We start from the raw sequence: 26,908 nt of genomic DNA, 5'->3' as shown, positions 1-26,908 counted from the left end.
CTCCTCTAGTTTTTACCTATCAGTAGAGAAGCGTAATTCTAGAAATAGCCCATTTCCTCATTCTATAAAACTCACAGATATTCCTCAGACTACTTTAGTTTTTATCAATACTGCTACTCTAATACTTTTAACTTTACATCAGAAATTATATTCTAATTATATTCTGCAACTGTTTTTGATACCCTATCACTTTTTCCAAGAACATACAATCAACGTTTGCATTATGACCCAATTCTAGACTTCTCAATCCTATATGCATAGTTTATTTCTATTTTGTTGTTGAAGTGACCTAATTCCAAGTTCCTCTTTAGAAAATGCTTATCAAATAATCATCTTTTTCACCAAAATGGTATATTTATTCAACACTGTTTCCCTACTCTTGAACAAACTATACATTGGTCATATTTACTTAAATTCTGAAAGATTAAAAAATCATCACTCAGCTCAATTCGAAAGATCACACCAGCAACAGCAACCTTCGATAGTAAAATATGAATTCTAAAAGGTCTAAAGAAACAATTATGACTGTGTAAAAATATTGAAATAAAATTGTATTCATGCAAGAGATTCTTATAAAACAAAAACTGGAAACACTATAAGTAAATGATAATTAGGACTGGTTAAACAGCATATATATAGGATGTACTACGGTGCCACCATTAAAAGCGATTTTATAGAATAAGCAACACAAAAATATGCTACTATGTGGAAAAAACAAGCTACAAAAAGGTTTTATAGACAGATCTGGAAAAGTTAACTGTGATTAAGTTATAGTCCAAAAGTAGTGGGAATATGGTTTTTTTCTCCATTCTTAGACTTTTTTTTCCTTATAAAAAACACATATATTACCCTTTTAAGAAAAATGTTTTCCTTTTGTAACAATCTTGACAAACTCCATTTTCCCTCCCATCTCCCAAGCTTCAATCACTTGATATTACTTCATTATGCTTGCCTTTTAAAATTCAACCATTTAAGTCCAAAAATATTATTTGTGCATGTATTTAGGTTCTGTATAAGTGTATTTTCTCAGTAGTCCATCTAGGTATTATTCTGCTTACTCAGAAAACAAGTGAGTCAACATAATTTTAAAAATTCCACAAAGGCATAACGTTTTTTATTTCACAGCACCTAGAACAAAGCCTAACATATAGCACTCAATAATAATTGCTAAATAAATGTGGATAAAAGTCTACCAGTTACTGTTTGCATATTCATTCAAAAACAGATTTTAGATTATACTGTCTTAAATATCAAGGGAAATGAAAAATGTAAATGTATAACTTTTACAGAAAGGTCTTTATGAGTCCTATAATCCTTGTTAAAATATTAACTTAAAACCTCACTTCAATAAAACGGTTTAGAAAGGGTGCTAAGTATAATACTATCAGTAAATTCAGACTAAAATGGAGGAATAATTAAAGTTCTAATATGGATTTTGAAAGTTAGATTTTTCACAGGATTTACATCTTTCCATAAGCATACCCAAATCAATTCTATTTTCCATTGCTTTTCTTGAATGAAAACATGATTTCTATTTGAAGCAAAAATGCTGCTTCAAATAGCCATGTAAAAGATGGGAAATTACGAATTTTGGAGGTTTGAAAAATAGACATAGGCAACAAATTAAGAAAAACAAAGAAAAAATTCAGGTAAATACTAAGTTCCAGGAGAATCAAGATGATTTAGAGATGAATTTCTTTTTTCTAATGGGCATGTTTCAAAATTGAAATTTTGGCTCTATTCTAAAGGCTTCAAGCTATATACTTATATCCAGAACATTTATAAAATTATTTTATAAAATAACCTATTAGATTTTAAAACTTTTTCCTAACTTTATGAATTCCTGAGTGCATTTCTCTAAATATGGCCACATTTAAAGGCTTAACGAAAACATACCCTATTTTCTCTGGCATTTTATTTATATAGTTTGAAATGTTTGTATTTCATTTTACTTCCTCTAAATATATTTGTGATATTTTCCAAAGTGATGCCACCAAAGGTAAAGAATTAAGTTCAAATACTATATGGAAAGCTGCCATGAAGGCTTTAGTAGACAAGAATGAAATGAAAATTATATTGATATTCCTGCTGTAAGAACAGGCCCTTATGGTGCTGTCATTAAAATGGAAAGAAAGTTGAAGGGAAAAAAACCTGAACGGCAAGCTGTGGGTTAAGGTGGTGATACTTTTCACCAGCAAATGAAGTGTGCAGTGGAAGGCTCCCCAAATCTAATAAACACATATGGCCATTCTTTCTAGTTGATTCTACCATACAGGTCTAATTTTGTCCATGACTACTATAACAGGTCAGTAGAGATATCAGATTATCAAAAGCTGTGACATGTAAGAAATAAAGAAATAAAATTAAAACAACAACAAAAAAGTATCCTAATGCTGTTTCTCAAAGAAACTGAGCTCCTGGCAGCCCTTTCCCAATCAACACGTAAACCTGAGAAAGGAAAGGAGAACAGGCACAAAAGACTTTCTGTTCTCCCCATATCCCATCATCCTACTGCAAAATGCACAGAAACAAGATATAAAATAATCTATGGATTAGCTTTCAAATTACAATTGAGATACATTGTTGGATGGCAAAGTGTGCATGTTGAAAACCAAATTCTATAAAGTATTTAATTAGTTCACCAATGGGAAAGAAAACTGGTTTTGAAATGTTTACTGTTAATAAAATATAATCCTTATATATAAACTCACTTCAAAAGGATCTCTGATTGTTGAAAGAAGCCTTCACGATTTTGATGTCTCTATATACATGGCCTTATTATTCTCTATATACATGAGCTTATTGAATAGCTCAAGAAAATCTGTAATGTGAATCATGAGTTTTCTTCACAACTATTTCACAGGCAAATCAGTTTCAGGGAAAAAAAAAATATATATATATACAAAACTATTTTCATTATATGAGTATGTGAGTCTCCTCATGTCTAATGTTGAGATGCAATATAAAAAGCTTAAAAAGATGAAAAAATAATTTGCAAACATTAAGACTTAATTTAAATGGGAAATAAGAGGTTTGGCCAACAAAAGAAACACTTAAGCACAAAACACACATTTGAAAGAAAAATATAGGCCGAGCATGGTGGCTCAAGCCTGTAATCCTAGCACTTTGGGAGGCCAAGGCTGGTGGTTAGATTGAATCCAGGAGTTCAAGACTAGCCTAGGCACAAAGCAAGACCCTGTCTCTACAAAAAAAAATACAAAAATTAGTTGGGCATGGTGGTGTGCACCTGTAGTCCCAGCTACTTGAGGGGCTGAGGTTGGAGGATTGCTGGAGCCTAGGAGGTGGAGGCTGCACTGAGCCGTGATCACACCACTGCACTCCAGCCTGGACAACATAGTGAGATCCTGTCTCAAAAAAAAAAAAGTATGTAAAAACAGGTCAGTAAGAACATCAAAACAACAAAGTATGTTCTTTTATCTCAGAACTTATTTATCATTCCTTCCATTCTGACAATGAGAAAAACAGGTAAAGCAATAAATATAACATTATTTAAATGTTTAATCAAAATTATTTCAACTTCTAAATAGGAAATTGTGCTAACATTAAAAGTTTCCTTAACTTCCCTAATGTGCTCTTATAAAGACAAAAAAAAAACCCAGAAAAACAGACTAGAGAGATTAGTTCTCAGAAAAAGAAATCCAAAGGGCTCTTAAAAATGAAAATATGCTCAATCTCATTCATAAGAGAAATGCAAATGAAAATCACATCGAGATGACCATTTTTTACCTATAAGTACTGGCAAAAATTAAGAGTATAAAATATTGTGTAAAGAGGGTTTAGGAAAATGGGCCCTTTACAGGATTATCAATGGGATTTAAAACTATGACGACCTCTGTGGAAGAACATTAGGAAATAGAAAATTCGAATAAACCCTATATACTCTTTGATCCAGCAATTAAATTTCTAGGAATTTAATCTACAATAATATTTACACAAATGGAAATGATATGTATACAATTACTGGATAACCGTCTGTGATAACATAAGACGAGGAAAAAACTTAAATGTCCTTCAGTAGGGGACAAGTTAAAAGAAATATAGAATATCATGTACTTGTAGAGAAAAAGATTTCCAAAACTTACTTTCTTAAGCAATAAAAAAAGGTGTAAAACAAAATGTAATATATATTTATTAATGTAAAAGGACAGAACACATGAATGTATGTGCATTAAACATCTCTAGATTATGAACATTGTCTCTGAGGGGAACTGGTGCCTCAAGAACAGGGGTAGGTGACTTTTCACTGTAGGTTCCTTTTGTTATCTTCTCATATTTGAACCTTATTTTAATATATATATACACATACACATATGTGTATACATATATGAACACACATATATATGGAATGTCTAGGTGACATGTAACTTTTGAGTTTTTACACTTAAACATATATCTGTATTTTTATCAATTCTCAAAACATTCCAAAAACCCCCAAACTGTTAAAATTTTAAAAACATGTACAAATAAAACATAAAATGCATTATGCATACAGAAATTAGATGTATAATATTGTTTAAACTATTTAACATTTTTTAAGGAAAAGGATTACCTTTGCAGTCTCTAAACACATAGTATAATTTAAGCATTAAAAAAAAAAGAACTATCAACCTTAACACAAACTGATAAAGTCCAGAGGCACTACCATAAAAATTTAGTTCATTTAGTTAATTTTCAAACCTAAAAAATGAATACTAATTAATGGAATCTGACACTGGCATAACTCAAGATCATTAAAAATACTCATTTCCAACCAAGTCAAGGGTTTTATAAACATTTAACAATAAAATTGAAATTGAAGTGATATATTTGGATAAAAATTTAACTGAAATTCAGCATTTAAGAAACTACTTGTTTAATGCCCGAACTATAAACTTGTGGCACTAAACCAATCAAGTGAGATTTATAGTTCTGCTTATAATAAACATAAAAATAAAACTCATAATCATTTTTGCCCTGAAAAAAGTGAAGCTAAAAACATACCAATTCCAATTCCAATGAGTCCTTTCACTTAGGAAAACTTTCACTGGAACAGAGTGACTTTAGGCTAGGAAGTAAATATGAAGAGAAACCTGGATACTTAATAAATGAGCTTTGAATTTAATATATATATTTAAGTTATACCTACAATTGGACATGTTCAAAAATGCATGTGTAACTTTCACAATGTTATTTTATTAACATGACCTGGGTACAGAACTTTCAAGTTGACAGCTATTTTCTTTCAGCAACCTGAAGAGTCAATTCCAGTCTTCTGGTTTCCCTTGTTGCTGTGAAGTTACCAACCTTACTGCCATTCTTTGAAGGCCATTTATCTTTTTGTTTCTAACCATTTATGTGATTTAAGAAAAAAATCTTTAGTTTTCTGTAGTTTCATCCTCATGTGTCTAGTTGTGGATTTTTAAAATTACTGCTTGGGATTCAATGAGCATCTTGAATCTGTTGAAGCCTTCAATCAGTCTGGCAAATTCTCAGTATTTCTCTCTTCAAATCGTGCTTCTGCCCCATGTCCTTCCTCTACTTCTAGAACTTCACGTAGACACATTTTCACGCTATCCTTTGTGTCTCAGACATCTTTCATATTTTCCATCTAATTGGCTCTTTAAGCTCCATTCTGGATTCCTTCAGTTCTCCAATTCTCTTCACCTATTATTAAACTAATCTTATTTAATTCGTTTCTGAAGCCTTTGCAGGTCTGTTTCTGATATATGTGGTTTCCTTATATGCTTATTTTTAACAACTGATCTGCTCCTTTCCCTTCAAAGATTATTTCTGGAAACTCTTTGAGGCCTAGGAAGAAGGTGCATTTCTCCAGAAAGGGTATGAATAAACTATTACCACCTATTAGGGACATTAATTCATTAATTCAGGCTGAGTCTTCATACATGGCTTCAGTTTTTCTGAATCATTCTCAGATGATGTTTATTTACACAAATCCACATAAGGAACATCTCAGGATCCCCCCATTCTGCTCTACTCAGACGGAAGCAACTTTTCTGAGTCCCTTACAGGTAGGAAGGTGGCATAGATTTACTTCTAGATCACTGTCATCCTGAGTGTAGCTTTTAAAGCACACAGTTTAAGGGGAAAGGCTATCCCATTGGACACTGTACCCTGGGCAGGCCTTGGGTTTTGATTTTTGCTGCCTGAGGTCCTGGAAGTGTTCAAAACTGAAGCTCAAGAGGTCTTCCCAGTTTGGCAGTTGCTTTCAGGGCCAAAACAGTTTAGGCATTCTGCTTATCTCCTCATGTTCCTTTTTTATCCCTCCCCACTCCATTAGGCTTTCACCTGGTAATTCCTTACAGGGCTGTAAGTCCAATGTTAGTTAAGATGTTCTTAAAATTCTATCTAGCAGCCTTAGCTGTTTTCAGTGAGAGCGCTAATCTGAGTAACCCAACTCATCATATTACTGGCTAGTCTGCTTCATAAAATTTTATTAATATCAAGCTTTCAAAAAGATTAGAAAAAAATTGTGTGCAAACTACCCTGAAAAGTAACTATAAACTCTAAAATCCAATGTTCACTGAAGCACTAAATTCCAAAAGTAATCTATTAAAGAAGCCAGATCTGGTAAAAATCTGGTCAGGCACAGTGGCTCATGCCTGTAATCCCAACACTTTGGGAGGCTGAGGTGAGAGAATTGCTTGAGCCCAAGAGTTCAATACTAGGCTGGGCAACATGAGACTTTGTCTCTATAATTAATCAGGTATAGTGGCCTACAACTGTGGTCTCGGCTACTCGGGAGGCTGAAGTGGGAGGAACACTTGAGCCCAGGCAGTGGAGGTTACAGGTTACAGTGAGCTGAGTTCAAGCCACCGCACTCCAGCCTGGGTGACAGAGTAAGACCTTGACTCCAAAAAAAAAAAAAAAAAGTGTAAATCTTTCTCTTATGTTATACATCAACATAATTCTAAATAATGTGAAAGCAGTTTACTCTGAAATACTTAAATATTTAGGGGTATTAGACAATTCAAAAGGATAGTTTCTTTTAGTGTTCTAAAAATAAAGACATTTTTCTAACCTGTCGTGGTAAAGGTATCAGCCGATCACAATTTTATACTCGTGAAAATACATCTTGCTATAAACTGAAATCATAACTCTAATTTTTAGAAATTCAACTTGTAAAATACAATTATTTCCACTGTGGATTTTTAATTCAACAAGTATTCATAGTGCCACTGTATGCCAAGCATTATTGTAGCTTCCTGGAATATAGCAAGATACAAGAGAGACAAACTATAAGTAAATTATTCAGTACTTTAGGTGATGAGTGTTATAGGGGAAAAGGAAAACTCAGTAAAGGATAAGGAGTTCTGTGGAGGATAGGAGTGGCAATTTTAAACAGAGTGGTCACAGGAGAAAACATTTTTGTAGATTTGAAGAAAGCAAAGCAGCTAGCAAAGCAGCCATCTGGAAAAATATCTTTAGAACAGATAAAAGAGCTAATATAGACAAAACCCCTAAGGGAGGAATATGTCTGAAATAAATTTAAGGAACATCAAGGAGGCCAGTGTGACTAGAGAAGAGACTTTACTATTAATATGTGGATTATCTATCATGCAGATATTATGCACAAAATGTTATACTTGTGGGTATCCTAGCATTCAATAATTTTCTACTAATTATTAAATCAGCCTACCTGAAGGTACTAAAAAAAAACCAGATTCTTAAACATACAAATGTTAGGCTTTTCGCATAATTACTAAGAATACAGATATAAATTCATTTAAAATTCATCAATTTAAAAAATTCTATCAGAACTCTAATTCAGTTCATCAAAGTTCCATTATAATCCTCCTTTATTCTTAACAGCTATAAACATTTTATTTCATGTCTTTTAAAAAATGTTACTACTATTACATAAACACATTATTACATATCACCTAGGTATGCAATTATCCCTAATTCTTGGATTTTACAAATCAATAAAATTAGGAAAGAAAATTTAGAAACTGACATGATCTGCCAACGTTTTTGGGTTTTGTTTTCTTTTTCTGAGACAGAGTCTTGCTCTGTCCCCCAGGTTGGAGTGCAATGGCACGATGTTTTTGGGTTTTGAGAGATGTTTGGAAACTACTGTTCTTGTGCTTTTGCTTTTCTCAATTTTAGCCAGTCTTTAGGTATTCCAAAAGTATCCAGAAGACATCAAAACATTTTACAGGATTCTGTTTAAAACTAAGTTTCAAACCTTGATACTAGAATCAGTAAAATAAGTAGTATCTCTTAATCTTGGTTATTAAATATTTGTCCCTTTGGTAAAATTATCCCTTTTAGTAAACACATGCAAATTAACTTAAATATTTATCCAAAAGGGGGGAAAACTTTCCTACGTTTTTTCATTTAAAAAAAATTCATATAAAATAAGCAATCTTTTTTCTGTACAAAATAAGTCAATTTAGAAACTGTGTGTCACTGGATAAGCTAGACGCTGACAATGTGGATTCCCATTTAGTAAAAACAAATTTTACTCATGGTAAAAACATTTCTAGGAATCAAACTCATGCAACTTCTCAGGTTTTACCTAGTATAGAAAATAACCAATTTTTTATCTTAGGAAATGTTTTTCCCCCTCAAAAAGTGAAAACTCTGGCCAAGTACTGTCGTATTTTCCTCAATCGCTATGAAGACTGTTAAAGGGAAAATTTTATGGCTTAATTGTATTAGTTTCTCAATACTCAAATAGAAACTAAAAATAAAAAGAAACCAAAAGAGAATTTATAAATCAACATGTAATTTTTTTCTTTTGAGAATTGAACAGGAAGTTTCCAGTCATTTAACTTAGAAATTTATGTAGGCATTTGAGTAAAATAACGGCCCAGAATTATAAATATCTCAACTTAAGTTCTTCCTAGAGCAAAATTACAGCCAACTTATTAATCTAGCAATTATTTCAGATGTTCATGCTTATTCTCCAATTATTCTCCCTTATTGCTTAGCTGCAATTCTAGATGAGCTAATGACCATTAAGCTCATATATATCTATAACAAAGAAAACATGCATGTAAGTCATCTGCTTTAATATACTGGGAATGACTAGAAGCAAAATTCAGCTTAAAAATTTAAAAAAAAAAAAAAACAAGCATTCATCTATTTCTAAAATGTAAAAAATTAAAAATCATCAAGCTAAAATTGTTTCAACTCGTCAAATAAAGCATGTTTTCTCTTTCCTTTTTTAAGGCCTCTGCACTGGCAGTTCTCTTTGCCAGGTATTCTCTGCTTAACTCATACACATACTTCAGGCCTCAGTTCACAAGTCCTGTTCTTCGAGGTTTCCTTGACTCACCATCCCCCACCTTCCCATGCAGTGTCTGGCATGCATTTACTCAACAGATACTGGAAAAGTTAATAAATTTTAGAAGCAATTTAGGAAGATACTGTCCCCATCTTCCCTAAAAAAAACGTGGATGGAAGAACCTGAAAAAAGACATTTTCATTACTTCTTTTTTTTTTTGAGACAGAGTCTAACTCTGTTGCCCAGGCTAGAGTGCAGTGGCATGATCTAGGCTCACTGAACCTCTGCCTCCAGGGCTCAAGTGATTCTCCTGCCTCAGCCTCCCAAGTAGCTGGGATTACAGGTGCATGCCACCACACCTGGCTAATTTTTGTATTTTCAGTAGAGACGGCGTGTCACCAGGATGGGCAGGCTGATCTTGAACTCCTGACCTTGAGTGATCTACCCGTCTCAGCCTCCCAAAGTGCTGGGATTACAGGCGTGAGCCACCAAGCCCAGCCTACTTTTTCACTATATCCATATAAAAACTTATAAATAATATACAGATGGTGGGGGGTCTGCAAAATTACTACCAGATTACTTTTTTTGAGAATCTCTAAATTCAACAGCCAACTGCACTACTGAAAAAAAGGTGTTAATACTTTGGACAATTTTACGTGACTATGACCCAGGCAAATACGTCAGTAGGCATCAGTAAATTTCATTCTACTAAAAGTCCACAATTCCAGGGAACTTTTAAGGACTAGTCCTCCACATACAAAATTACGTTCCAAGAAGGTTTGCTAACAACGCAATTCTGCATTTTTAGTTTGCACAGTCTCCTAAAAATGTCAAACTGCAGCCTGTAAAACTTTTCATCTTACACATAAAAGTATCTTATAAGCTTAATTGAATACACTAAAGTAAAATTCCAAAACACTTCAATTGTGGGATGCTTAGAATTGCAAACTGTTTTATAGGTAAATAATACAAATTCTGATGCAACATCATAGTGGTTTACCTACAATCAACTGAGGAGTATCAGGTAGCTACACGAAGATACTCGAGTTTTCAATGACATAGCCTGGAGATGTGCTCAAAAAGTTTATCTTGAATCTCTAAGCCTGATGCACCACAAATTACAAATCACTGGAAATAAAGATTTAGTTTCAATAAATCAGATTTTTCCCATTAACTAGAAAAGTCAAGTTCCTTTTAGTATTTTTAAATAGAGAGCTAGATATCGTGCCCCTCTGACTTTAATTTTTCATTTTTATTTTTCATAAAATTTCATAATCTCAATTAGTAAAAATCTCCTTTCAGATCAAGCTGGGCATGGTGGCTCATGCTTGTAATCCCAGCATTTTGGGAGGTCTAGGCGGGTGGATCATCTGAGGTCAGGAGTTCAAGACTAGCCTGGCCAACATGGTTAAAGCCTGTCTCTACTACAGATACAAAAATTAGCCAGGTGCGGTGATGGGTGCCTGTAATACCAGCTACTCGGGAGGCTGAGCCAGGAGAATCACTTGAACGCAGGAAGCAGAGGCTGTGGTGAGCCAACATTGCGCCACTGCACTCCAGCCTGGGCAAGAGTGAGACTCTGTCTCAAAAAATAGATAAATAACAGATCATAGGGAATATAGTTTATCCTATCAGAAAACTTAATTTACAAAACTTCTACACATCTTTGAAAAGTATGAAAACAACTGTTTAATAAGCAGGTATTGAAAGGCTAATATACTCTACCTAAATCCTTAGTTTTGGCCTTGATTTAAGTAAATGCCATTCTAATAACACTCCTAATTGCTAACCCAGAAACAGATGTAAAAGTTACTGCTCTCTCTATAATGTGGAATGTAAAAAAAATATTCAAAGTGGTAAAGAATATATGTTCTTTGTTTGAGTCCAGGAGTTCAAGACCAGCCTGGGCAACATAGCAAAACAAAAAAATACAAAATTTTGTATTTTTGTCTCTACCCAAAACAACAACAAAACAGCCACAAAACACCATGAAAATTAGCCGCGTGTGGTGGTGTGCACCTGTATTCCCAGTTACTCTGGAGGCTGAGGTGGGAGGATCATCTGAGCCTGTGCAGGTCAAGGTTGCAGTAGGCCATGATTACATTACTGCACTCCAGCCTGGGCAACAGAGTGAGACCCTGTCTCAAAGAGGAAAGAAAATACTTGCTCTTATAAATTTCTTAAAAGTCCAAAATTACAAAGATTTGCCCCTTTTGTGTACAAGATTCCTTTGTACTCTCTGAAATTAAACCCAAGTATCTACAGCTAAAAATTTAAGAACTATGGAAGTATGGAGAACAATAGCAACTAGAATTTTAGAGATAAGATTTTATACAAAGGATAACCTGGCTACACAGAAGTTACTGTACCATAAAATCTTCTAAAAGGTTTGTTGAAATTCTACTGAAGCAATTATATGTGGTTGTGAGTAGCTATACATAATCCATTTTTTCAAATACCCACCAAAATACTATTAGATCTAATACTGAGACAAATAATGAAGAATGCAAAAAACTCCTGAGCAAAGAAAAACAAAAGTCAGTTATAAACCTACTATGTATTAATAGCTATTTCCACAACTATACTATATTTTAGATTTCTTAGGTCAGTTAGTATAATGGCTAGTGACTAGAATCACACATGGAGGAAAAATCTAAGCATGAACTGAGTATTAACATAGATTTGAACATTATTGTTCCTTTTAAGTGTGACAATGATATTGTGGTTTTATAGGGTACTATTCTCTTTATATAAGCAGAGAAATATAAAGCATCATTAAGCCTATGCAGAGGTGTACAGGTATTGACTATATATTATTCTTTCAAATTTGTTTGAAAATTTTTATAATAAAAAGTTGGAAAGAAAAAAGATTAAATTGCTTGGCTAAGGTCCTAGTAATAAGGAAGCTGCAAGCAGAATATCCTAGGGTCCCCAGACTTCAAGTTCTTTCATTCCTATTCCTACATATATCCCTTATAGTTACCTGCAAATTCCTTGCACTGCATTGCATTTATTTAAATAAATGAAGACATTTTTAAACATACCTTTCCCATACTACTAAATATGATCAGACCACTGTTACAGTAACACAGTAAGAAAAATTCTGACCCTGCAGTTGAGGCACAGGGCAGAGTAGTTCCCTACCCCCATAATAAAAAACTGAACTTAAATAATAATTTTTTGTGTTTTTGAAGAAAAAAAAAAAGTATTTTAGAGACAGGGTGTTACTATGTTGCCCAGGCTGGTCTCAAACTCCTGGGGCTCAAGCAATCCATGCCCACCTTGGCCTCCCAAATGCTAGGATTACAGGCATGAACAACTGCGCCCAAACAGATTAAATTCTTTTTTTCAAAGTTACTTTGACTTGGAATGCCTGTTATTTAAATGCTAATCTCCTAACTATTCTGTGAACTCAGGAAATTCAAATTTACAAAGGAACAAGTTACCTTTTTAGCAAATATTCCCATGGATAAGCAATCTGACATTTTTAATTGCTAATAGAAACTATTTCCTTTAAAGTGCTGAGAATTTCATCATTTGTGTTGCTCACAACTGAAAACTTTTAACAAGTTAAATAATGTAGCATTTGCAAACATAATCAAGTATTTGTCTAGATGATCTTTTTGACTCACTAATTTGTTTACAAAGTGAAAGATGGCATTATTTTTAAAATACCTAAATTCTTATTTGAAATAATTTGCCATTTGGTCAAGTAAATCAGTATAGGTATCAACTTCCTATATCATACAGTTTATATATAGATAACAGATATATAATATATATAACCTAATGCTTGAAGTAGCAATTTTTAAGTTTTCTTCCCCATATGATTTATGACAGAATTGACAGGCATCATTTACAGTAAATGATTTTATATTTGACAAAATCCTAAACATTATCTTTACTAACTATACTCACTAGTAAGCTTCTTAAATGAAAAAAATCATGGTGGGGAGGTGAAAGCTAGGACTTTCCAATGGTTTTCAAACACAATAAAGTTTGAGTTATGAATAGAATATGTTTCCACTCAATAAACATATTGAAAAACACCAGATAATTCCATGGAAAAGTATCACTGATTCAACCAAGAATCAATCGAGTTTAAATGGAGTGGATAGTTGTTAGATGAGAATACAATATTTAGTCTCAAATTATCTCCCCATTATTTTTTCTATTAATTATCAAAGCAATAATAATAACTACACAGTGGACAAGCTGGTCAACACCTGAGCCACATCATGAAAACTGACATCACCAATATGGGACAAATGAACATTACTACGCCTCCGGATGAGATACACTAAACACACATGGCCATTTTGGTGGCTTTTCAGCTAAAACCTATAACCTAAATCTAATGATGAAGCATCAAACAAATTCAAATTAAGGCCGAGGGCTGAGTGCAGTGGCTTACGCCTGTAACCCAGCACTTTGGAAGGCCTGAGGTCAGGAATGAGACCAGCCTGGCCAAAATGGTGAAACCCCATCTCTACTAAAAATACAAATATTAGTTGGGTGTGGAGCACACTTGTCCCAACTACTTGGGAGGCTGAGGTTGTAGTGAGCTGAGATCACACCACTGCACTCAAGCCTGGGTGACAGAGCAAGACTCGATCTCAAAAACAAAACAAAAACACAAATTAAGGCTGAGGGGCTGTTCCACACTGAAGGAGACTAAGAGGAATGACAATTACATAATGGCCTTGGATTAGATAATGAATCAGAAGAAATTTAAGAGTATTACCATAACAAAAGTAGAACACAGACTGCAGATTATTCTACTAATGCTAAATTTCCTGAATTTCATCACTCAACTGTGTGTATGTATAAGAATCTTTGTTATTAGGAAATACATCAAAGTATTAAAGTTCATAATATATGCAATGCAATCTCCTATAGTTTGGAAAAAAATAAAGATTCAGTAAAGCACTTATGTCAAGATGTTAAAAAGCAGTGTAAAATATATATGGGAGTTCTCTGCATTGTTCTTGCAACTTTTTTGTAAGTTCAAAGTAGTTTCAAAATAAAGTTACAAATGGATTACAAAAATTGCTTAAATGACTGTCAGTTTGTAACCACTAAAAGCAATGCTCTTGTTATTCAACCAATACAAAGCAGATTAAACCATGTGATCTCTCGTGATTGGATTTTCAACTCTGATAACCTAAATAATGAATGTTTTAAGCATTTTTTCACCTAATACCCAATACCATACCCTGAATACAGGAAGCACAAAACCTTCAAAAATTATCTTCATACACGATAGCCAAAACCAAAGGAAATGGTGGATGAGGGAACTAAAAGAAATGTACAAACACAGGAAACAAAGTTATTTTGCTGACAATCTTCCCTCCAATGACACTGCACTTCCATAATACTGAGTAGTGTTGCCATTTTGGACATTTAAGTTTTATAAAATTTAGTCTAATGTAATTCTAAATTTCATTAGTACTTAAATTCTTAATTACAGCTGAAAAGACCATTCTAAAATTACCACTGGTGTACTTTTTAGTCATCAAATTTGATTTTAAAACTGTCGAAAGCCATTAAGGAAGCATTTGAGTTTTCATTTTTTATAAGGATATGAGTTTAAAATGGTTGAGAAACACTACAGATCTTTCTAGTGAAAAACTCAGAAATGGACTGAACCTGACTATAGTAAGTTAGAAATAACTGGTTATTTGTGAGAAAACATCCCATTCCCCACCACCTAGAAGAATGAGAAGTACCAGTACAACACTCAAGTTGCACTGAAAGAAAAGGATGTTAGCTAAACAAACCAAAAATAAATACCAAGATGTGGCATTCTTGTTCAAACTCTACAGAGGGTACAAGTTAGCTGCAGTTAATTCTTTTAAGCCACACTCTTCGGCTCAGATGTGTCCTTAAAGGTTATCAGATTCTTAGTTTGACATTCATGTGACTGTCTTGTTAAAAAAAGTTTATGTAACCAGAAAATCGGTTTTCAAACCCAGGAATAAATTCAGTTAGTTAAAAAAAACGGTTACAGTTAAAACAGCATAACACTAACCCTGACTGTGAATCTAACAGTCACAGTATACTAAGCACATAGTAGATGCTTCAAAGATCACTTGATTGATAATATACAAAAAGCAAGCCAGGAGACTAATCATTTTATTGTCCAGGCAAGTATAGGGAATATTCTGCAAACTACAAAATTTACTAACAGCAGTAAGATTCAATTACTGCCCTGCAAAGCTTCAATTCCCAAAACCAGCTGCCAGAAACAGATACTGTATGTCCATCCTCTAGAGCTTGAGTCAGCAGTGCTGGTATGCTAACTGGGAAGCTTGTATGCTTTAAAAGCTTTCCAAGTGATGCTAAAGCAGTGAAGTTTGCAAACTTTGGCTCCAGGGATAACAATGTCTTATTTTACTCACATATAAAATGAGGGAGCTAAACTAATTCATGTTCCAGCTTTAAAAATTTATGACTTAAAACATTATGCCCACTTCAAGTATGTAACATGTGCAGTAGTCATAGTCTGGTGAATGAAAAAATCTCCAAGAAAACCATCATAACAAAATGGCCAACCTTCTTTTTTCTTCAAATCCAGTATGAAAAGTTGCAGAATATGAATCTTGGGACAAAGGAAGACTTAAAATGTCAACAGTACATGCTAGAGCTGAAGTGCTGCATTTAAATAAAAGGCTGTAATTGAACATGTTCTGTCACATGAACAGAAGTATTTAGATTTAGTTTTAAAAAGATTAAAAACAGCTTTGGGATCTTGTTATCTTTGACCCTTACTACAGTTCAATGTACTATTTCAAAACTACATTTGAATCCTATCACTGATGTCAACTTGTCTTTAGAACTATTGCTTAATTAACACTTGCAAATAGAAAATTTTTCTTTGGAGGTCTAGCATACAAAATGGTAAAACTTACCCACATTATGCTTTCCTGAGTCTTAGAAAAGCAGCTGAGTTTCTCAAGAAGTTGTATTCAAAGCAAATATTCACAATTTTTGTTCAAACTGCTGTGGATTCTGATATGTGGGGGAAAAAAATCTAGATACAGACTTCAACCTATTATGCCATTATACAAACCAACTATTTGTTTTCTGCTACCAAGTTGCTAGGAGCAAACCAGTTTAATAATAAAATTAAAAGTTTAAAAATTCAGTAAAATTAAAGTAATAAAACTGAAAGTTTAATAAATTAGTTACAACTAATAAATGCATTGTCCACATTTATTTGGAGGTGCAGCTTTTTACAGATGTCACTGGTAATATTTTAGACATCTTCATTTCCTGGAACTGCCTTGAACCAGAGTCATTTCAAAGGAATAGCTGTTTCAAAGCTGATGCATTAAAGAAAATACAAAGACAATCCATTAGAAAATATTTGAGCTTTTGACTTAAACTGGTCCTTTTTGTTTTATAAAGGAAAGTCGGTTGCCACCTGATTCCTCTGAACTCAAGTTATAACCAAAAATGCTCAACACTGTAAAAAGTCTCATGTGTTAGAATTAGTTTTATTTCCAAATATGGAGGTTTCTAGCTCTGTGATATTATGAAGGGCTTACATGTTTGTGTTGATTCATGGATGCTATGTTGCAGCATATCTTTAATACCTTTTGGGATAGGGATAGTTTTGATCCAAAATTATCCCCTATGATCCTAACGACTATAATACCCAATAATTTTAACAACTAAGTATTAGGTATTATATGTTATTATGTTATTCCATGAATGTCCAGGAAATTTAGGTAAAACATTACTACCTCCCCCAAAAACTTCAAATTGTATGATCCAATAGTCCTTTTTGTTTCACCACTAATTTTAGAATGTATATGCACTTTTTATCATAAACCTTTTTCCACAATTTCAGAATATATCATGACTCATTACACCAAAGAATAGAATATAAAAAGGCTGGGTTTAAAACATAAGAGTCTTTGCAGGGTAAAGAAAATGACCATATATTTTCAATATGTTTACTAATGACTGTAGAGATTAGTTTTGCTTTATAAAGCTGAGAAATATATAGACAATCAGGTTGATTAGAACAAGATTTTGCTTGAAAATAAATGGCTACATTTCACATGAGAATGAATTATCTAGAAATTATAAAGATTAGAAAATATAAGGTTTTATTTAAAGAAATGTCGTTATCTAAGTGACTACATCCTTTTGCAAATAGTTGCTTTGGCTGAGAAAAAAGTCCCAAGGGAAAAAATGTATAGACCATGTTAGTAGAAGTGACAGCACCTAAACATCTCTGTTATAATAATGGATAGGGAAAAGGGATAGAATCAGATAATTCAATAAAACCTAAAATAGTTTACTACTTATCATAGTCAACATGCAAATATTTCCTTTGCTTATCAAACAGTACTTTATTCAAAGCACTTTCAGATTATTATCACTCAGTTCTGGGTTTACAAGTACTTTTTTCTTTTACATCTCTATTCTACATTTATATATGCATCTAAGAAACTAGATAAAAAAGCATATTGAGTTTTTAAAGTAAAAATCTGAATAATCACACAGACATGGACCAACATTTATTACAAACAGGAAAAGTGTAGATCTATAAGAAAAGAGTACAGATTTTTTTTTTTGTAAAAAGGCTGCAAGCTGAAGTATAGAAATCACCATAATCTATATAATGCAGTAACTGTATCTGCATTTTAAAATCACATTGCTCAACAGAAAGAAAACATTATAATACAGTAATTTGAACTGCTATGTAAAGGTATTAAAACAGTATCAACAGTGGAAAAGTTTATTTCAATTTAGGTCACTCATGTTGCATCCTGAGTTCACTTCCATTTTCCAAGAAGAAAGGTCATTTTGAAAAATTGAAATGTATGCTACACAACCCATTATTTATAAGGAAGGAAAAACCAAGTATAGAGAAAAGAATTCATCTTTTGTAAAAATTTTAAATAAAAAAAACAATCAATTCTCTATATGCTTTTATTAAAGAAATACAGCTTTCACAGACAGCAAGATACATTGTTGCTATTACCAGCAGCATTACCTTCTTCATTTCTCCTTCAGCCACCAATAAAAAACATCCTTCAGTAAAAAAATTCCTTATGAATGTGGCCCGATTCAAAACAAATTACTTCTCTAACAATAAGATATTGTAGCTTACATGTTGTCACTCATCACCTAATTACATGAAAAGCTACAGAAACCACAGGCTGGGTAGGGGAGAACAATTTAAAAGAATATGTCAAAATTCTGTAGATTTTCTCAATTTTGTGATTATTTAGTGACCTTTTTGATCATTGTAAAAAGTAGTTCTTTAAAGAGCACTGAGGCTCTGACTGGGGCATTCCACTTAACTCAAGTGTTTAAAATCTCTCATTTATTAAATCCAAAAATATACTAAACTCCATTTAAGATATCCTTATCTGATCAAATAGCTGGAGACATATTTAAATGTTTCCTTTATTTAAAACTAATAAGTCACAAAAGTAGTTTCATATCATACTGATATTTAAACTTTATACTTGATAACTATCACTTTAAGAACAGTCATACAATTAATGACTTGCTCATCTTATAATAAATAATATTGTTAAATCATGTGACATAACAGTTTTGGAATAAAGAGTAGAACAATACATTTCAGGGAGTGGAGGCAAAATGTTATCTCCTATGTATTATATATAACACCAAAGTAATTTGGCCTAGTTTTTGAAATTATATATTAAGAATACACAGAATTTTGTCCTAAATGCCGTTCACTAGAGCAAGAGAATTTTACCTGCAACAATTTCCATGCTACAGCAAAAAAAATGAAAGCATGTGACAAATTAAGGATGACATTTTAAATCCAAATTTTACATAGCTAAATAGATACTGCTCAACTCTCAGTTATGAGCCACTGGCTCATATAGTAGCATCATCAACTTTTTTTCTAAGTAATTAATATGCTCTCATTTCCAACTGATGTTTCAAATTGTTTTAAAAAGTTTAATATTTTTTTCCTTTGACATTTTGTACTTTAATAGGATTTGCAAGGAGTTTCTCTGGGGAAGCAAATCTTCTGTTACTAAAGATGTACGCATTTTCTATTAAAAAAATGTATTTGGAGTCACACAAGTTGGTTTAGCTGAATATAAAGAAATGAACATTACAATTTTCCCATCATGAAATACTGAGTTACAACAAATGTATTAACAAAACTTTATTTTCTTGAGTGCATACAGAATGTTATGTAAACACTTAAGTATTACTTTCAACGTAAAAACATTCTTATTATCACTTTGGATTTTTAAAAAGTATTATAAATAAGTTATGTGTCTTCTCCAGAAATATTAATGGCCACATTGAGTGATATGATCAAAAGAAAACTTTAGCCTCTCATAGGCTAAACAAAAATATAAAATGTGAATATAAAAAATAAAGAGCAAACCAGGAAAGAGAAAAACACAGCTCAGAATATGCATTTCTAAAACCAGTATTCAATTTAAAACCTTAATTTCTAAACCAAAAATATAAATTTTTAAAAATATACATATATATTATTTACCATTTGTTTTTAATACATTATATATACCTATTTGTGCGTGTGTGTATGTTTGTGCGTGTGTGAAGTAACTGCAAATAGTACGAACTACATAAATCAGGCAACTGCTAGCAGCTCTTCATTTCATTGTATGAATTGAGCCTGTTATGTAGACAACTTTTAGCCCCTTGGAATAACATCTGGTCTTCCTGAAGCTTTTTTTAGGATGCAGTTTGTAACTTACAGCTACGAAATTGCAGAAACAAACCCACTGTGTTCAGAGTTACAGAATGGAGTATCTAACTGCCTATTTCAGTTTAACTTATGCTATAATAAAATGCATGAATAATGCCTGAATAATTGAGAAACAAGGAAATTTCAAAAACTCAGAAAGTTCTACTTCATTATACAAAAACAATTATATATCAATTATGTTCATTTCTGGTGTGTTTGAATTTAAGTTTAATGTGTTTGTAAAGCCAGACTAGAATGCAGACCAGGTGCAGGTGATCCAGGTTCCTTGTTAATGAGTTAATACAAAGCAGCACAGGCTTCAGCGTATTTCAGACAGGCCTCACCTGTTTCGTGCCAACCTACTTTGGTGATTTAAATATATTAAGGAAAGAAATGGTCCCAGAGGATAGGTGAGGAAACTTTAAGGATATGGTCACGGGCCAAAACTACCAGACTCCACATAAGGCACAATCTCTCTCATACATACAAACACACAAACCACATACACAACCACACACACAAAAATAAAACACACACAATGTTCCTGCTTTTATCCAGTAATTTCCCTCCCAACCAAGTAATGCAATCTAAACTATAGCACAAATACAATGAGTACACTGTAGCCTCTATTTAAACCTGCTACTGGTTGGGTCCATTCTGAGGACACATCACAGATGACACTGTGTTGTGCTGAAGTATATTCAGTACTGCTGATGACCAAAGCCCTTTGAATAGGTCCAAAACAGACCTAAATATTATCAAATTTCAGGTACAGCAGAAAATGTTATGTTGAGGCTGCAGTGTACTTGATTATGCTGAGAATCTGTATCACAAAATTAATATTAAGAGTACTGCGTATTATAAGTTACAAAAAGAAATGCATATAATTTTCAGCTTAATGTGAGTATCAGTTATTTACATCTTACCCCTTCCATCCCATTAATTTCTATTAATAACCTGAAAATGATTACTTGGTGCCAACTGTTATTGACACATTAAAACTTTTATTATCATTTTTACTACTAATTCCAGTCTTCAAAAATTAACATTTTCCTCCTAACCATAATCATGAATGGGGTCCTTACTCTTTAAAATATATATGCCTGGGTTCAAATTTCAAGATATAAAAAGCAAGAAAAAAAAAGCAAAGTATCATTGGGTAAAATTAAGATTAAATAGGATTAAATAGGTTTGAATCACATTAGCTTATTCTTGCATAATATAAACTATCTTACAGAAAAATCGTTAAATTATTGAAGTGCTTACATTGATAAACCATGCATTTTCACAAAATTAAAATGTGAAGTAATTATTCCCTTAAAATGTTGCATTTCACCAGACACTCAAAATACTCTATGAAAAACTAAGTTAACATTTCTATATTTTCATATACTCTCATCCATATTAGTTTGTAAGTAGGAATAAAAAGAAAAATGAGTTCTAAATAAATGACACAGGAGGCAATAAATTGACACATGACAAGTAAATAAAAGGCTAAAGCACTCCAATACCATTGAAACTGTTTTAATGTTGTTGCAACTCCAAAATGCAACAATCATCAGCTTGTAAAAGACCCAAATTTCAAAAATTCATTTTAATTACTCCTTTATACCTATTTTACAAAATAAAAGTAAGACACATTTAAATCCTCCTTGTCCTAATTAGCTATGTTCCTAATTTGTTTTCTATCACTACAGTGTATGCTGCAATTCCCATCAGATGCTGATATTAAGAAAAAATAAAATAAAATAGTAACCTCTGCTTCAATGTACAGTTTCCAGAATCTGCCAGAACTGGGGAACTGGGCAACAAGGCGTTCATAAGTCTTCCGTGCTTTGTCTATAGGTTGATTCTAAAATTGAAAACCAATAAACAGCATTTACAATGTTAGGATTATGAAAATATTATTCACTGCAGAACCAAGTAGTGTGATTGGACCCATAGAGAAGGAAATGTAATCCTATATCACTAAACCTGTGCCTCTCGAATGAGAATGCTCCAAGCATCAAGGTCATATGGATTCTCTTCTAATTTCTTTTCCGCTTTCTTCACCTTCTCTGGGACATACTCAGCTGCCTGGGGAAAAAAAACAACAGTGAACTAAAGTTACTGTTTTAAAAATCTCATGCCTAACTTAATTCATGAACAATAAAGTCCTCAGATGCAATGTCACATTACAAAGCATAAAAATATCCTCTTATAAAAGAAAAGTGTGTTTTCTAGAACCTCTGTGTACAATCGTCCTTCCTTATCTGTGGGTTCCACATCCTTAGATTCAACCAAGGGTGGACTGAAAATACTCAGAGGAAAAAATAAAAAGACAGCAGTGTCTATACTAAACATGTACAGCCTTTTTATCATTATTTCCTAAACAACACAGTATAACAACTATTTAAATGATATTTGTATTATATGACATTATTATAAATAATCTAGAGATGATTTAAGTATTTGGGAGGACATATGTAAGCTATATGAAAATACATTATTTTATATAAGAGACACAAGCATACACGGACTCTGGTATCTAAGTGGTTGTCCTGGCAACAATCCCCCACAGATACTGAGGGACGATTGTATTTGTAATCAGAAGTAACTTGCATGAAGATAATAAAACCAAGTGATCAAATTTTTTTATTCAAATAAACTTATTTTTGTATTAAATACTATAAAACAGCAGTTCTCAAACTTTATGGTCTCAGGACCCCTCTACACTCTTAAAAATTAAGAACCACAAAGAGCTTTTATGTGGGTTTTATCAATATTTACCATATTAGAAATTAAAACAAATTTAAATATCAATTGATTTACAAATACAACTTTTTACATGTTTTTTCTTTATAAAAAATAACTTAAAATTCAGTAATAAGAATGTCACTTTTTACATATTTATAAATCCATTCAATGTTCAACTTTTTAAAAGGGAGCTGGATTTTTACATCTGCTTCTGCATTCAATCTGCTGCCCTGTCAGATCATAAAGATACTGAAAAATTCCACTGTATCCCCGTGAGAGATTAGGAATGAAAAAGGGCAAATAATGTCTCAGATTTATTATGAGACAGGTTGAACTCACAGATCCTCTGAGAGTCCTTAGGAACCCTTGGGGTTCCTGGACCAACTTTGAGAAACACTGCTGTTAAAGCATTCATCCTGCACCACAAAGAAAACGTGTGAAATGACATGGAAATCTTATTTTGATGTAAAGAAATTTTAAAAACACAATTAAAAACACAATTCACAATTGTATATACAACACAATGAAAACTATAAAAGAAATCTGCAGTCGGTCATCCTTGGAAGATGAGTAGTAGAATTAGAGGCTGATTTTTTTCTCCCTTTTCTTTCAGTATTCCCCAAATCCTTTGGTAAAATAGTTTTACTTTTATTATAGAAATTTAATTTTAAAAAATGCCTAAAATAGTAGCCAGCACTTGAAGCAAAAATAAAAGTATTACTTCTCAAATTGTTGTTCAGAATACTACTGTGTACCACAAAAAGGGATGCTCAAATAAGCCAGATAAATGTTAATTTATACAGGCCAGGTGTGGTGGCTCACGCCTACAATCCCAGCACTTTGGGAGGCCAAGGCAGGCAGATAGATCACTTGAGGCCAGGAGTTCAAGATCAGCCTGGCCGATACGGTGAAACCCCGTCTCTACTAAAAACAGAAAAATTAGCTGGGCATGGTGGTGTGTGCCTGTAATCCCTGCTACCTGGAAGGCTGAGGCACAAGAATTGCTTGAATCCAGGAGGCAGAGGGTACCATGAGTGAGACAGTGCCACTGCACTCCAGTCTAGGTGACAGAGCCACACAGCACTTTGGGAGGCCGAGGCGGGAAGATCACAAGGTCAGGAGATCGAGACTGTCCTGGCTAACATGGTGAAACCCCGTCGCTACTAAAAACACAAAAAATTAGCCAGCCATGGTGGCAGGCCCCTGTAGTCCCAGCTACTCAGGAGGCTGAGGCAGGAGAATGGCGTGAACCCAGGAGGCGGAGCTTGCAGTTAACTGAGATCGCGTGCCACTGCACTCCAGCCTGGGTGACAGCAGCCAGACTATGTCTCAAAAAAAAAAAAAGTTAATTTATATAACGTTTTGTTTTGCCTTTTTTCTAGGACATCCTGACATCTATAAATGGCAATACATATTGATAATATCCAAGCATAAAGAAGGAAGCATTGCCCCTATCACTTTTCCCCGTCACTCCCCCCCCATTTTTTTTTAGTGGAATTAGTATTTCATGGAACAATTCAGTCAAAACACCAGTTTGGAAAAGTTTTTAAAAAGTCATCTATTCAGATTTTTTTAATTACCTAGGAGAAATAAACTCTTTTCTTTAGAATAAATTAGCTTGTACCACTGGTAAGCATTCACTTATTTTAAAAAAAGACATGTTGACTACTGTAATTCAAAATTAAAATAAAGATGCTTTCCTAACATATAAGAACTTTATGAATAGCTTCCTCAAGGAACTAAAGCTGGAAAAGTTTATAAGGGACTACTGGCTCTACCCATACATGAAACTACAGGCTCAGAAAGAACAGCAAATGGAAAATCAGCAAATAATAAAGGTGGCATTTTCAAATTAGAACGGTGAATTATTCAATACATGGTTTCAGAATAACTATATAGTCATCTGTTAGAATAACTGTGAATTCAATTTTATCAAAATAAAGTTGAATTTCTACTTTACTCTTTCTGCCAAAATAAACTTGAGAGATCAAAGACTTAAATGTTAAAAACAGAAACACAAGACAGAACTAGAGCAGAATATGGTGAAATGTATTTTTGCATAGGAAAAGCTCTTCAGAAGCCTTTTGGGAGGCCGAAGCAGGAGGATTCCTTGAGCTCAGGAGTTCTTCTGGACCAGCCTGGGCAACACAGCAGAACCCCGTCTCTACCCAAATACAAAAAATAGCCAGGCGTGTGCCACACACCTGTAGTCCCACGTACTTGGGAAACTGAGGTGGGAGGATCGCTTGAGCCTGGGAGGAAGAAGTTGCAGTGAACTGAGATTGCCGCCACTGCACTCGGGCCTGGGTGACAGAGCCCAGACCCTGTCTTAAAAAAAAAAAAAAAAAAGTCTTTAAAGAGTAAATTTACATGGTAAGTTAAAATTTGCACATGAGAAAAGTACCAAAATAAAAAAGACAAACATAAAAAAACCTCCAACACATGACAAAAATACTAAATTAAAGCACAACAATTAACCACCAGTGGTTCAAAAAGAAAATGCAGCCGGATGCAGAGGCTCACACCTGCAATCTCAGCACTTTGGGGTTGGGAGTGGGCAGGAGGATTGCTTGAGCCCAGGAGTTTGAGACTAACCTCGGCCATATGGCGAAACCTCATCTCTACAAAACATACAAAGAATTAGTGGGGCATGGAGGCATGCGCCTATGGTCCCACCTACTTGGGAGGCTGAAGTGGGAGTATCACCTGAGCCCTGGAGGTTGAGCCATGATCGTACCACTACACTCCAACCTGGGTGACAGGGCGAGACTCTATGTCAAAAAAAATTTTTTAAATAAAAACTTAAAAATTAAAACAAAAAATGGGCAAAGCATATGAACAGTTTATAATTAACTTTTTAAAGACTCAAAAGAAATGCAAATATTGGCCGGGCATGGTGGCTCATGCCTATAATCCCAGCACTGAGGGAGGCTGAGGCAGGCGGATCACTAGGTCAGGAAAACGAGACTATCCTGGCTAACACGGTGAAACCCTGTCTCCACTAAAAAATACAAAAAATTAGCCGGATGTGGTGGCGGGCGCCTGTAGTCCCAAGCTACTTAGGAGGCTGAGGCAAGAGAATGGCGTGAACCTGGGAGGCGGAGCTTGTACTGAGCCAAGATGGCGCCACTGCACTCCAGCCTGGGTGACAGAGTGAGACTCTGTCTCACAAAAAAAAAAAAAAGAAAGAAAAAAAGAAATGCAAATATAAACCAGAAAACAGAGATCTAACATCTTATAATTAAATTGCACTGGTGAAGGTAAGCAGCAAAAAATATTCTCATATTGTTAGCAAGGGCAAGTAGAAACTTATCAATGTGGCCAGGTGCGGTGGCTCACGCCTGAAATCCCAGCACTTTGGAAGGCTGAGGCAGGTGGATCACCTGAGCTCAGGAGTTCGAGACCAGCCCTACCAATATGGAGAAATCCTGTGTCTACTAAAAATACAAAAATTAGCAGGGAGTGGTGGCACACACCTGTAGTCCCAGCTACTCGGGAGGCTGAGACAGGAGAATTGCTTGAAGCCGGACCGCAGAGGTTGCAGCGAGCCAAGATCAGGCCACTGCACCCCACTCCAGCCTGGGTAACAGAGCAAGACTCCGTCTCAGAAAAAAAAAGAAACTGATTAACGTTTAATATAAATGTCTGATTCTGAATTCCACTTCTAGTAACACCTTACTGCACATGTACACAAAGATATATAATGAGAGTCAGCTACTAGACTGTAGTTACATAAGACTGAAAATAAATAACTACATATAGCCAGATAGGTGGTGCATGCCTGTAGTCCCAGCTACTCAAGAGGCTAAGGTGGAAAGATCGCTTGACCCCAGGAGTTCAAGGCTGCAGTGAGCTATAATCACACCACTGCACTCTACCCTGGGTAACAGAACAAAACCCCGTCTCTATTTGTTAAAATTAAATATATATATATACACAAAAGGACCAGTTAAATAAATTATGGAATTTGTAGTCACTTAAAAATAAAACAAGGCATGGCAGGCAGCCACATGGAAAATAAAAAGTGATGCTGAGCGGGGAGACATGCAAACAACACATACACTTACTCTTCCATATACTCTTCTGGTTTGTTTGACTTTTTCTTATTCACCTGAGAAATACTCAGTGCCTAGTATGTGTCAGACATTGTAGTGGCCCTTGGGATACACAACAAAATAAAGAATTCTTTCAAAGGGTTT

The 26,908-nt window shown here is 34.0% G+C and overlaps 1 protein-coding gene across 2 annotated transcripts in view; it reads right to left on the bottom strand.

The window, feature by feature from the left end:
* CSTF3 (cleavage stimulation factor subunit 3) overlaps window positions 1-26,908 on the bottom strand; it is a 77,619-nt gene that overhangs the window by 35,422 nt on the left and 15,289 nt on the right. For both annotated transcript variants that reach the window (XR_012423345.1, XM_005578255.3), the window contains exons 2-3: window positions 21,948-22,049; window positions 21,730-21,825 (exon numbers count right to left, since the gene is read on the bottom strand). Coding sequence is in view for 1 of the 2 variants with exons in the window: in XM_005578255.3 (XP_005578312.1) it covers window positions 21,730-21,825; window positions 21,948-22,049 (198 nt within the window). In the remaining variant the exon portion in view is untranslated. The remainder of the gene's footprint in view (window positions 1-21,729; window positions 21,826-21,947; window positions 22,050-26,908) is intronic.

Source organism: Macaca fascicularis, chromosome 14 (assembly GCF_037993035.2).
Source record: "Macaca fascicularis isolate 582-1 chromosome 14, T2T-MFA8v1.1".
NCBI classification, from domain to species: Eukaryota; Metazoa; Chordata; class Mammalia; order Primates; family Cercopithecidae; genus Macaca; species Macaca fascicularis.
This window is presented reverse-complemented; position numbering and strand designations above follow the sequence as displayed.